This window comes from Balaenoptera ricei, chromosome 1 (genome assembly GCF_028023285.1).
Source record: "Balaenoptera ricei isolate mBalRic1 chromosome 1, mBalRic1.hap2, whole genome shotgun sequence".
Lineage (NCBI taxonomy): Eukaryota > Metazoa > Chordata > Mammalia > Artiodactyla > Balaenopteridae > Balaenoptera > Balaenoptera ricei.
The window spans coordinates 28,120,951-28,134,958 of NC_082639.1; the positions used below are offsets into that span (position 1 = coordinate 28,120,951).

General features: G+C 37.6%; 1 protein-coding gene across 5 annotated transcripts in view; it reads right to left on the reverse strand.

Annotated features, from left to right (window-relative positions):
- Positions 1-409: 409 nt before the first annotated feature.
- The window catches only part of ZMYM6 (zinc finger MYM-type containing 6), a 43,876-nt gene continuing 30,277 nt past the window's right edge, over positions 410-14,008 (reverse strand). For all 5 annotated transcript variants that reach the window (XM_059918728.1, XM_059918747.1, XM_059918738.1 and 2 more), the window contains 2 exons: positions 4,901-5,045; positions 410-2,302 (listed from right to left, as the gene is read on the reverse strand). In XM_059918728.1, coding sequence (XP_059774711.1) covers positions 471-2,302; positions 4,901-5,045 — 1,977 coding nt within the window. In that variant the 3' untranslated portion in view covers positions 410-470. The remainder of the gene's footprint in view (positions 2,303-4,900; positions 5,046-14,008) is intronic.

Here is a 14,008-nt window from a genome sequence, read left to right on the forward strand (position 1 = left end):
GAGGCCCCTAACAGGGGTCTAAAACTCTCCTGCTGCTTCCACTTCCTGATAGCCGAGCTGCTTGGATCTTTGTTTTCTACCTACCCACAACCTGCTGGGTAGATAGCCAGCAGGCTGAAGACTGAAATGTCCTATGTGCTTCTAAAGACCAAGCAGTTTCAACATCCAGGTGTGCTAGCTATTACATTATAAACTGGGCCTTTCATTACCTACATCTTTGTCACTAATCCAAATTATCTGATCAGTCAATAAAATAGCTAAGTTCTCTACCTTGGACTATTAAAATTATATATAATTATGTATAAATGCGTAATTATTAAATTCCTCAATGAAAAGAGAAAAATTATTAAAACACTTATTTAATCACCGAGAACACACATCCACATTAGGAATTTATATTTTAGGATACTTATCTCATACAAAATTTAACACAAAATTATAGACTTTGATAATAAGCAATATGCACATTACTATTCTTTCTCCTTTACTAATTTTTCTATCCTCGGAATTAAAGATGTGACTGCAAGTCGTAGGGCAGGGCCAGAAACCAACAGATTTCTTTGTTTTGACTCAGTCAAAGCTGAAAATGTAGCATCACATAAATAAATAGTTGAAAAAGGCAATAAAAATTTCAGTGCCTTTTCATGGAGTTCTGGGTAACTTGCCTTTGCATTTATCCAAAACTGAGTTACAGACATTGATTTAAATACTGATTGTAATCCTAAATCTGACGATAACTGTGCTAGTTTTTCTTCTTCGAAGTCCGTGAGATTACTACTTTGGTGATTCATAAAAGGATTAATTATCCACAAATTTCCTGAACACAAGTCTTCTTCTGGTGGGTAAAAGTCATTGAGCATTTGAGAAAGTCCTTCCAGGTGCTCAAAAATAATGCTTGCAATACTGCTCATATTTAAGCCTGATGAGTTTGAGAATTCAGAAAATGAAGGGAACATGTCATAATCATTCTCTTGCATGCGCTTCAACCACATTTTTAACTTTTTCTTAAGCATATCGATTTTATTATACAAATTGAAGAGAGTAGTCATAGATCCTTGGAGACTTAAATTTAGTTCATTTATAAGTGAAAAAATATCTGATAAGTAGGCCAGCTTTGCAACCCATTCCTCATCAAAAAAATACTTGGCCAAATCTGAATGGTTTTGATTTAAAAATATTTCAATTTCATGTCGTAATTCAAATAATCTTGTTAAAATTCTCCCTCTTGATATCCAACGTACTTCAGCATGAAGTGGTAAATTCACGTGCTCAGACCCCATCTCTTCACACAAAATTGTTAACATTCGTGAATTCAACGCATTGCTCTTTATAAAACTTAAAATTTGTGCTGACTGCAAAAGAATTTCATGTAAGCACGGAGACAACTTTGCTGCTGCTAAATGTTCACGGTGAATAAAACAATGTGTAAATGCCACTGTATTCATGGCAACTTCTTGAATTTTTGCCCTTAAACCAGAACACCTACCAGTCATGCTTGCAGCCCCATCTGTACAGAGACCAACACAATGCTTCCAGTTCAGAGATTTACTATCAATATATTTATTTATTAGTTCAAATATTTCAAAACCAGTCATTTGAGAAGGCATTTCAATGCAACATAATAATTCTTCTTTTATATCACTACAACCATAATCAATGAAACGAATATAGCACAAAAGAAGGGTGGTATTTGAGATTTCTGATGACTCATCTATCTGAAGGGCAAACCACTTTGACTCTCTGACTTTTTGAATCAGCTGATCTTCAATGTCTGCAGATAGTTCATCAATCCTGTGTCCAATTGTACTATTAGAAAGAGGAATGGTTTTCATTTTGTCTCCAGCACTGGAACCCAAAACTTCTGAACACATTTCTACTAAATATGGTTTAATTACTTCTTCAGCAATGGAAAATGGCTTTTTGCTGGCAGCAATTTGGAAAGCAATTAAATAAGAAGCTTTCACAAGTGACTTTTCAACTAGTAAACACTTTTTTAAAGCACTGTTTTGACATTCCATTTCAAGAGATTTTTCTTCAAAAAAATCTACTGGTTTGTTTTCTAATTCTGAATGCTTTGTCTTCAAATGATGAGAAAGATTTGCTGGCTTCATGTTTTCACTGGATAAAATTTCTCCACAGATGACACACTGTGGCCTTGGTGAACTTTCTTTTGATCCCGGACAGATAATAAAACCAACTTTTAAATATTCCACATCATAAGTCTGGAAAAAACCTATTCTTTTTTTCTTTGCAGGTGGAGAATCAAGTTCCGCATCATTTTTCTCGTTAGGCATAGATAAATCTGAATGAAATATTTGAATCACTGTTATTTTCAAGAACAAATAAGCAATGTTCTTTATGTTTTTACCCCACGTATTTAAAATTTATATTTTGTTACTATTTATATTTGTCAAAAGCATACACTAATTAAGGTTTAAACACAAACCATAATACTTCCATGATGCCATTAAAAACTGAATTTCTCGGGACTTCCCTAGTGCTCCAGTGGGTAAGACTCCACACTCCCAATGCAGGGGACCAGAGTTCGATCCCTGGTCAGGGAACTAGATCCCGCATGCATGCCGCAACTAAGAGTCCACATGAGGCAACTAAGAAGGCTGCAGGCAACAACTAAGAGTCCGCGTGTCGCAACTAAGAAGCCCGCATGCCACAACTATGAGCCCACATGCCGCAACTAAAAGATCCCGCATACCGCAACGAAGACTAAGACCCGGTGCAGCCTAAATAAATAAATAAATATTTTAAAAAAACAAAAAAATAAAACACTGAATTTCTCTTTGCCCAAAGCTTGGTCACTGACTGTAGTAAAACTGTAGGCAGTGGTATGTGTCCTAGCAGTGCCATGTATTCAGTAGATTAGTGGAATTAGGGCTGATGTACACAGAATACACCAAGTTAAGAGTAAACTATTTTAGGGACTTCCCTGGTGGCTCAGTGGTTAAGAATCCGCCTACCAATGCAGGGGACATGGGTTTAAGCCCTGGTCCGGGAGGATCCCACATGCTGCGGAGCAACTAAGCCCGTGAGCCACAACTACTGAGCCTGCACTCTAGAGCCCCCAAGCCACAACTACAAAGCCTGCGTGCCACAACTACTTAAGCCCGTGCGCCTAGAGCCCGTGCTCCGCAACAAGAGAAGCCACCGCAATAAGAAGCCCACGCACCACAATGAACAGTAGCCCACACTCACCGCAACTAGAGAAAGCCTGTGTGCAGCAACAAAGACCCAACGCAGCCAAAAATTAATTAATTAATTAACACCAAAAAAACAATATACTATTTTACTTTTTAAAAGATGGGGAAAAAAAGTGAGAGGAGAAAAAAATTTGGCAAAAAGTTAACATTTGGTGAATCTAGATGAAGGGTATATTCATTATGAATATTCATCTAAGGGTGTTCATTGTGCTGTATTTTCAATATTTCTAAATTTTGAATTTTTCAAAATTAGAGTTGAGGGGAAGGGGGTTAATTATTAGTTTTAATACCCAGTGTCAGTGAAGGTGTAGAGAAATGGATGCTCTCAAACATTGCTGATTGGATCATAAATTCATATAACTTTGCAGGAGGGCAATTTTGCAATACATATCAAAATCTAAGCCTTAAAATTCTATGAGAGCTTTTGAATCAGTAATTCCATTACTTAGGATTTATCCTAAGGACATAATTAAACAAGTGGAGAAAGATCCATTTACACAGCTTAACTCAATACTGTTTATAATATTAAAAAACTAGAAGCAAGCTAATGTCAACCTTAGGAGGATGGATATACATTATATACATCCATACGTTATATACATTGGAATCTATGCATCCATTAAGAATCTCAACGTATATTTAAATTTATGTTGATGTGGAATGATGTTTTCGTGCAATGTCAAGTGAAAAAGTAGTTTACAACAGTATACAGAAAACATCCTAATACTTAATCTAGAAATTCAAAAATGTATAAGCACACACATACCCACATATATAGCTGTCCAAAGATCCCTTACTACTTTCCACATGTGAATGTGTATTTAATAATTCATGTAAACAAAGAGTGTATCATTTTAACAGGAATATAAAACAATCAAATTTACTGAGGAAGGAAAACAGAATTCTCCTTGACTCCTACTAAAAGAAAGGCATCCTACATAAAAACTCATGGTCAGCTGTTGACAGACTAAGCTTTTACTTTCATTTTTTGGCTGCGCCGCACAGCATGTGGGATCTCAGTTCCCCAACCAGGGAACGAACCCGCACCCCCTGCACTAGAAGCGCAGAGTCTTAACCACTGAACCACCAGGGAAGTCCCCAGACTAAGCTTTTAAATATATTCTGTGAAGTAAAAGTATCATTAAAAACAAAAATCAAAAAATGTTTTGGGCAGAGTAGGCTATAAAAGTAACTGAAAACATAAGGGTAGTGGGATTAAAAGCAGTTAACATGGATTGGGGCAAGAGTGTACAATATTTTCAAGTATGAATTCAAATAATTTTCCTAATCACCAACACCTCAGACATATAGTTATACTCTTAGTCAGTCAATTCAGTGTTTAAAAAAAGAACCAAGGTTAAATCACTAATACTTTTAACTAAATTCGTATCTTGGTAATTATTATAATAGCCTGTCTGTACATTAGAAAAGCAGTGCACATGTACAGAAGATGTTTGTCCACTCTACACATAATGCTTTGCGTGCATATGGATTCGATTTAGTAGTTATTAGAGTTAATGACAATACAAAAGGAATAAATTAGATGTTCAAAGTATGTGATCCAAGAATTGTTTTCACATTTAAGAAATTGTCAATGACTTTCTTTTCCTTTCTTAAAAAATCAGAAACAAGCACACAAAACAGAAAACAAACTTACTACATGTGGAAAGCACAACAACACATACCTGTCTGACATTCCTTGTGTTGTGTATGTGGTTTGCAAGAGGTGGCCTTGGTCTGTGTGACGGGTTTGCACAATAATGCTTTGTTCTTTAAAAGCTTCAAAGACTGGGAGGACAGAAGTTTCATGGCATCTGTCTGTGTACTTCCCTAGTTAAAAAAATCCAGAAACCAGAGAGATTTTTTTTAGTACCTTCTCACTGACTACAATTGCTATCAGTTGAAAGGTGACATATATCAAGAGAAATATAATTCTCTAAAAGAGTGGTACAAGAAAGTTGCTTTGGAAAATATATACTAATTCCTAATTCTTCAATCAGTATCAGTACCATTTATTGATTTAAAAAAATACTCTGCCGATAATAAGTACAATCAAAACAAAGAAAACAATCTGCTGATTAGGACAATTGGCTATTCAGAAAACTTAGATCCAACTTCAGACCATATGTGAAAAAATATTCCATATCAATTAAAGACCTCAACATTAAAAACAATAAAACTTTAAAATCAATGGAGAATTTTCAAATAACCAGAACTCAGAGGAAGTATTCTTAAATAAAACACAAAAGAGTTCAAAATAAAGTAGAAAAGGTTGATACAACTGACTACCTTGAAATTTTAACTTTTGCAAACAAAGGTCTTTAAGGTTGAAGGATAAACAACAGAGTGGGAGAATGTATTTAAAACATGTTCTTTCATTCAGTAAACATTTACTGAACGTTTACTACAAGCCAGGCACTGTCCTTAGACCTGGGCATACAGCAGAAAACAAGACAAAGTCCTGCGCTTATGGGCCTTACCTTCTAGAGGGAGACACAGAATATAAACAAGTAAAACAAATACATAATGTATAATTCCAGGTCGTGATAACTGCTATGAAAGAAATAAAGCAGGATAGGGAATGGAGAGTGACAGCGTGAAGGAGAGGTAATTCTGGAGTAAACATTTGAGCAACGACCCTATGAATATTCAAAAGAGCATGCCACGCAATGCCTGAGGTCAGAGGATTCCAGGCACAGGCACTGAGGTGCAAAAGACCTGAAGTGGGAAAGAGCGTGACATGCTTTAGGAACATCAACAAGAACAAGACTGAAATAAAGTTAAGCCAGGGCTAAAATGATACATTTGGAAAGGTCGGCAGAAGCCAACTTGTATAGGACCTGGAAGGTCTTAGTAAAAAAAACAACAGAAAATTAGGATTGTACTTTAAGTGTGATGGGAAACCACCAAACGGTACACAGTAGCCTCCCTCATCTGCAGTTTTGCTTTCTTTCATTTCAGTTACCCATGGTCAAGTGCAGTCTGAAAATATTAAATGGAAAACTCCAGAAATAAACAATTCATAAGTTTTAAATCGTACACCATTCTGAGTAGCACTACGGAATCTCTTGCTGTCCCATTCTGTCCTGCCCAGGAAGTGAACCATCCCTTTGTCCAGCGTATCCTGCCCATTAGTCATTTAGTAGCCATCTTGGTTGTCAGCTTGATTGCCGTGGTATCACAGTGCTTCTAGTCAAGTAACCCTTATTTTATTTCATAACGGCCCCAAAGAGCAAGAGCAGTGATGCTGGCAATTCAGATATGCCGAAGAAAAGCCCTTAAGTATGTCCTTCAAGTGCAAAGGGAAAAGCTCAACACTTATCACAACGCCTACGTTTTTCACCTCACTTCATCACCTCATATCACTATGACAAAGGTGAATACAGTACAACAAGGTATTTTGAGACAGAGATCACATTCATATAACTTTTTTTATAGTATACTATTATAATTGTTCTATTTTGTTATTGTTGTTAATCTCTTACTGTGCCTAATTTATAAATTAAACTTTATCATAGATATGTATGTATAGGAAAAACATAGTATATATAGGCTTCGGTACTGCCCATGGTTTCAGGCATCCACTGGGGGTCTTGGAACGTATCCCCCATGGATAAGGGAGGACTACTGTTATTTAAATTTACTTTTTAAATAGGTGATAGATGCAGTAATTTTGAATGATGTAACAATTCAAAAGGTATAAAAGTGTATACATGAAAAGTAAGTTTTCCACACCTGTCTGCCATCTATCCAGACTCAGTCTTGAACACAGTGTTCCCAGTTTCGTATACATCCTTCTAGAGATGGGCTATGTAATTAAATACGTTGCTTCTGACTACACATGGTAGCATATTATTAGCAAGGCTCAGCACCTTGCTTTGCCACTTAGCGAACTATCTTGGAGGTATTTTCATAAAACTTTATACAAAGCTGCCTAGTAACAGCTTTATACACTGAATGTACTATATGTAATTTGAAGAGTCCCTGCTGCTAAACATTTATATGTTACAAATCTTTTGCTATTATAAACAATGCTACAATAAATATCCTTACACACAAATAGATTCTACACGTGCTAGTATATCTACAGACCAAGGTCTTTTTTCCTGCAAAAGCTTTGTTTCCATTGGGTCCATGGCTTGGGAGAGGGCTCCAGCATGGTTAAAAAGCTGCCTAGTGGCTGCAGGGAGAGGCTCAGGCAGAAGCCCTGACACAGGGGGATAACAGAGGGGCCCTTCAAAGGCAGCTGGGCTGGAGGCTCCTAGCCCTTCTTGAGTTGAGGGTGACCCCCTCAAAAGATATACTCGCCCAGCCCAGCCTAACACCAGCCGGTCTGTCAGGTGGTGGCCCATCTTCTTGATGAGTTTCACTTCCTCATCTATGAAGTGATTCTTCAGGACGTCACAGAGATGGGGGTCTGCACAGGCAGAACCAGGGTATGAAGATCCAAAAGGGCCTGGTTCAGGCTCTTCTCCACAACCATGGTGGCTTCCATGGCATCCAGGGTTTTACCCCACTCATCTTGGGACAGTTTACCCTGGAAGAGGATACAGCCACTGCGCTGGTTTTGCATCTTCAGGAGACTCGGAAGAAGTGGCCCACACTCTCCAGAGCCACATGACCATGGTGGAAATGGACGCTCAGAGAGTGGTATGTGTAGGAGGCCCGCAGAGGCAGGCTGACCAGGCGATTGACAGAGGCCTCCACCTTGGTGGAATAATTCTGACCAGTCTGGGAGTTCTTGGTTGACTGGCAGTAAGGACGATGTTGGCTGGTCTCAGAGACAGTGGATGGCTGAGAGGATGGTTCTGAAGGTTGGGACTGGAAAAAAGGCTGTAGGGTGGTCAGAGGCTGGAGGAAGGGGCGTCCCGGCGTCTATTCCAGCCAGACACTACTGAAGCAAGAGACATGCCCGCAGGACCACCAGGCACACTGACTGGAATAAGGTGTTTATAAGTGCTGCTTGGTGGGTCAAAGTATATGAAAATCTGTATATTATAACGTATGGGACCTAGTTCCCAATACTCTAAACATTATCAAACTTTTTTGCTATTTCTCAGTAAGTGAGAAATTATATAACAGTATTCAGGTTATATATTTTTCATGTTTAAGCATTATTTATATTTTCTCTTCTGTGAACTGTCTGTTCATATCCTTTTCCCTGTCTTCCTTTATCTTTTAATTCTACGCTTGTTTTTTGAATGGGTAATATAACGTTGACAAAATTCAAAGATTCAAATAGTAAACAATGAAAAAAGTAATTCTCCCTCTTAAAATTCTCCCCCCGTCTTTCAGTTCTCCTCAGAGGTAATCACTACTATTTATTGGCTGCCTCCCAGAGATATACTATACAAATGTAGAGGCATGTGTTTTGTGTTTTTTCACTTATTATATATGACTGCTCTATGTCTGTAGAGAAAGAGCTGTCACGTTCTTTTTAACTGCATGATATTCCACTGCATGGGATACAGTATATTTAACTACAGTCCCAACAGAGCCACTGTGTATGCATACAGGGAACTCCACTTGCCAGGCCATGTGACTAAGTGTGGGATTGGAGAGGGTGCATTTCAGACTCTCTAAGTAGGGCTATTTTTTTCTAATTTGCACAATACCTCAGAATGAACTCACAGTGGCCTTGACCACTGATGAAACAGTTAGGATGTTTACAGGCTTTTCCTCCTACAAACAGTACTGCAATTGTTATCCTTGTACATCATTCATAAATGTGCAAAATATACCTGAAGGATAAATTCTTAAAATTGGAGTTCCTGGGTAAAACGGTATTTACGTTTTAAATTTTAATAGGTTTTACTAAATTGCCCTCTGTAGCAGTTTTACCAACTGCTATTGGCAATATGTAAAAATGCCTTAACAGTGTAATTCATCATTTTTATCTTTGCCATCTGATGAAACTGTAGTTCTAAATGGCATTTCTCTAATCTTGAAGTTGAATTATGTTTGCATATGTTTAAGAACTATTATTTCCTGGTCTGTAAACTGATGGATCATACTTTTGCCCATGTTCCTAATGGGTGTTGGGTCTTCTTACTGACTCACAGAAACTCTCTACATATGGAAAAAAATAGCCTTTTATGGCATAAATTGCAACCTTGTTTTTTTCATGTGTCTTTGGCTTTGAAGTGTAGTTGAATTTTCCTTACAAATCTTTTATGGCTTTTGGGTTCTGTGACATATTTAGAAAGACTTTCCCCACTTCTGCACTAAAATTCTTTCCTATACTTTTTCCTAGTACTTTCATTATTTTTTAAAACTTAAAACTTTTCTCCATCTAGACATCATTTTGGTTTAACTTAGTAGAAATCCAACTGTATTTTCTTCCATATGTCTACTCAGTTGTCACAACACTATTTACTGAATAATCCAGATGTCTCCTACTGATCTGAACTGCCACCTTTATTGTTTCTAAATTCGCATATATATATATATATATATATATATATATATATATATATATTTTTTTTTTAGGTCTATTTCTAGACTTCTTTTCTATTGAGCTGTCTATCCATGGCTTCTTGTTGTTTCAACTATGTAGCCTTATAAAATTTGTTGTATAACTGATTCACTTTGCTGTACACCTGAAACTAACACAACCTTATAAATCAACTATACGCCAATAAAAATTAAAAAAATTTTTTTCTTAATTTGTAGTTATCCTATAATTTTGGGAACTAGCTCTTCCCCTTCTCTATTCTTTTTTCAGAATTTCATTGAAGGTTTTTAAAGCACTGGAGTGACAATCTGATTTGTGTTTTAAGACGATCATTCTGGCAACAGTGTGGAGAAAAAAACTGCAAAGGGCAAAAATGGAAGGAGGAAGACAAGTAGAAGGTCACTGCAGTAATGCAGAAGAAAGATGATGGTGGCTCAGACTAAGAAGACAGCAACAGGAGTGATAAGGAGGAACACTGGAGAGAAAGTGTGGGGGATATAAAACAGTTCTGCTTTATTTGAGATGGCTAGTCACAATCTAAGAGTAAATGTCAAGCAAGCAGTGGGATGGATACGTGAATCTAGAGCTCAGAGGTCAAGGCAAGAGAAATAAATCTGGTAATCAGCCACCATCTAGGTGGTTTAAAACCACAGGACTATAATGAGTCCCCTACAAAGAAATGTAGATTGACAAAAGGAACAAATGATTGACCTAGAAGTTGAAGAAGGTATTTCAAGGAATGAAGGAGAGATCAACTGTATCAAATGTTACTGAAAGGATGAGTAGAATAGGAACTGAAAATTGACCACTGGATTTGGCAAAATAAACACTGATGGAGATCTTGACAAGAACACTTTCAGTGGAGTGGTGCAGACAAAAGCCTGACTAGAGTGAGCTAAGGGAAGATAACAGATAAGGAAATAGTGGCAGCAAGTAGAGGCCACACTTAGAGGAGTTTTTCCAAAATGGAGAGCAGAGAAATGGGACAGTAGCTGAAAGGTCATGGTGTTAAAGAAGGATTTTTTTCAGGTAGGAAATATTACTGCATGTTTTTGTGTTGGTAAAAATGATAAGTAGAAAGGAAGGCAAATCCAGAATATATAAAGAAACCCAGGACTTCCCTGGTGCAGTGGTTAAGAATCTGCCTGCCAATGCACGGGACATGGGTTCAAGCCCTGGTCCGGGAAGATCCCACATGCCGTGGAGCAACTAAGCCCGTGCGTCACAACTACTGAGCCCACAAGCCACAACTACTGAGCCCACGTGCCACAACTACTGAAGCTCACGTGCCTAGAGCCTGTGCTTTGCAGTAAGAGAAGCCACCGCAATGAGAAGCCCACACACCACAACGAAGAGTAGCCCCTGCTCGCCACAACTAGAGAAAGCCTGCGTGCAGCAATGAAAACCCAATGCAGCAAAAACTAAATAAATAAAAATAAATTTATATTATTAAAAAAAAAAAAGAAATCCATAAGAAAAAGACAAACACAAATATGGGGAAAAATTAAAAACAGGAAATTCAAAGAAAATTCAAATGTTCAAAAACAGAAATATAAGCAAACACACTAGTAATCAGTGACATGTAAAATAAAAAGATATTACTAAACAGATTGGCAAAAAAAAAGTTTAAATCTGACAACATAAAATAACAATAAGGCTCTGGGAAATGAGTACAAAAATAAACTGCTGGTGGGAATAAAAACTGGAACAGCCACTCTACAGGGCAATTTGAAAACTAAAAATGCAAATGCACTTTGTCCCCAAAATTCCATAATTCCATGTCTACACTAGACAAACACCTGCACACGTGCACAAGGAGACATAAAATGTCCACTGTAGCAGAGATTTTTGATAGTGAAGCAACCTAATGTTTATCAATAGGCAATAGATAAATAAAAGATGGTACCTATGTACAATATTATACAGCAGCAATAGGAATATACCAAATCTATTAAATATCACATGGATATTTAAAAAAATAACATTAATTATTTTCCATGGATGTGTATATATGAATGTGAAAGATTAAAAATGGTCTGGGGCTTCCCTGGTGGCGCAGTGGTTGAGAATCTGCCTGCTAATGCAGGGGACACGGGTTCGAGCCCTGGTCTGGGAAGATCCCACATGCCGCAGACCAACTAGGCCCGTGAGCCACAACTACTGAGCCTGCGCGTCTGGAGCCTGTGCTCCGCAACAAGAGGCCGCGATAGTGAGAGGCCCGCGCACCGCGATGAAGAGTGGCCCCCGCTTGCCACAACTAGAGAAAAGCCCTCGCACAGAAACGAAGACCCAACACAGCCAAAAATAAAAACAAAATAAATAAATTAAAAAAAAAAAAAAAGGTCTGAAAGGAAACACACCAAACTCAGAACAGTAGTTGCATCTAGGGTTGTGAAAAAGGACTGAAGGTAGTGATTCATTTTTTAAAAAGGAGAAAAAAGGGAGGGTAGAAGAAAAAAAAAAAAACTGTGAGCTAATAAGCCAAATCTATCAATGGTTAATTCTGGATGGAGGGAATACAGTAGAACAGGGAGTTGGCAAAATATGGTTCATGGGCCCACCACCTGTGTTTGTAAATAAAGTTTTACTGTTCCAGTGTTTTACTCACTCATGTATTGTCTATGGCTACTTCTGCACTACAATGGCAGAGGTGAGGTGTTGTAACAGAGACTGTATGCCCTGCAAAGTCTAAATATTTACTCTCTAGGCCTTCATAGAAGAAGTCTGCTGACATTTGCAGTATATTCTCTTCTTTGCACTTCCCTGTATCTCACCTTTCCCCCAAATTTAAGACCACTTAAATAACCTGAAGGAGATTCAGACCAAAGTCCCAGAGAAACAAAGAAAAGATTCTAAAACTGTCAGGTTTTTTTTTTAAATCATAAAAATACTACATTATTTATTATTATACTTTTTATAGACTAAACTGAAAATATTAATCAGAACTATTCTGTAACATAGTTTAAATGATTGGTGAATTACAGAAATACTCCATATAGGGAAAACATACATAGGGCAGTCACATTTAATATGAGGGATATGTTCCTGAAAATCCTGAATAGTTCAAAACCAACATAATTCAAGACTAATTGTCCCATACGTATAAAGTAGAGGAGGGATGCATTATCAGAGTCATAAGCCTATAACCAATATAGAATATTTTTATAATACATATTAATAATACTTATTAATATAAGGTACATTAACAATGATTCATTATACAGTTAGGCAGTTAATAACAAAATTATTAATTCTACAACACAGTGACCTATTAATAATGTAATTTTAAGATATAATTTAATGTACAATACAAAGCACACATATAGATACAAAATTAACTTAATGGTAGTTCATTAACTAATGTGGTATACTGCCTGAAAATAACGACGTAGAGTTATCACCATCTTCCAACAACACTAATAATGGGAGAGTTAAGGGATACGGAACTAAGTAGGATAAACTCTCTCTCCACATTATGGTGAAGGCTGGTCTGATTCCCTGGAAGACTTTTGCTAAAGAATGAATCTAATGAATCTAACGTGGTTTGGTTTTTTTTCTCATTTTTTCTTTTTTCACTGAGGATTTCTTGATATGCAGACACACTGTCCGTCTTTCGCCTTGCCACCATGGAACCGCAATCCACATTTGGATCATCTTCAAATATAGCAACTGGTTGCTGAAATATGGTCAAAAGTCTACGCCAGTCACTTCACTGCTAGTTGATGTGTTAAAGGCCCAGGCTAATTGCTGGAGCCCTCTTCCTGCTACCTTTGTTTTTCTAATTCTAGCAAGTCTTCCTTTATTAATCCCTGGGGAACAACCCAAGCAAAATTTCAACATTCCTTTCAACAACCTTGCACAAATTTACCTCCTTTACCATTTTCATAGCTTTTTTTTTTTTAAATAATTCATTTATTTTTGGCCGTGTTGGGTCCTCGTTGCTGCACGCGGGCTTTCTCTAGTTGTGGCAAGCGGGGGCTACTTTGTTGCAGTGCGCAGGCTTCTCATTGCAGTGGCTACTCTTGTTGCAGAGCATGGGCTCTAGGAGCGAGGGCTTCAGTAGTTGTGGCTCACGGGCTTAGTTGCTCCGCGGCATGTGGGATCTTCCCAGACCAGGGATTGAACAAATGTCCCCTGCACTGGCAGGCGGATTCTTAACCACTGCGCCACCAGGGAAGTCCCTAGTTTCTTTATTAGCAGATATTATGGTGTCTTCCAAGTTAAAGCCTCTTTAAATTCTGGTAAAGCTGAAATGTTTTGATAGCTTCAGTGTTAGCAGATATAGCTGGCCTGCTCATTTTTATATTCTTAAAACCTTGGTGGGCTTTAAAATTGGAAA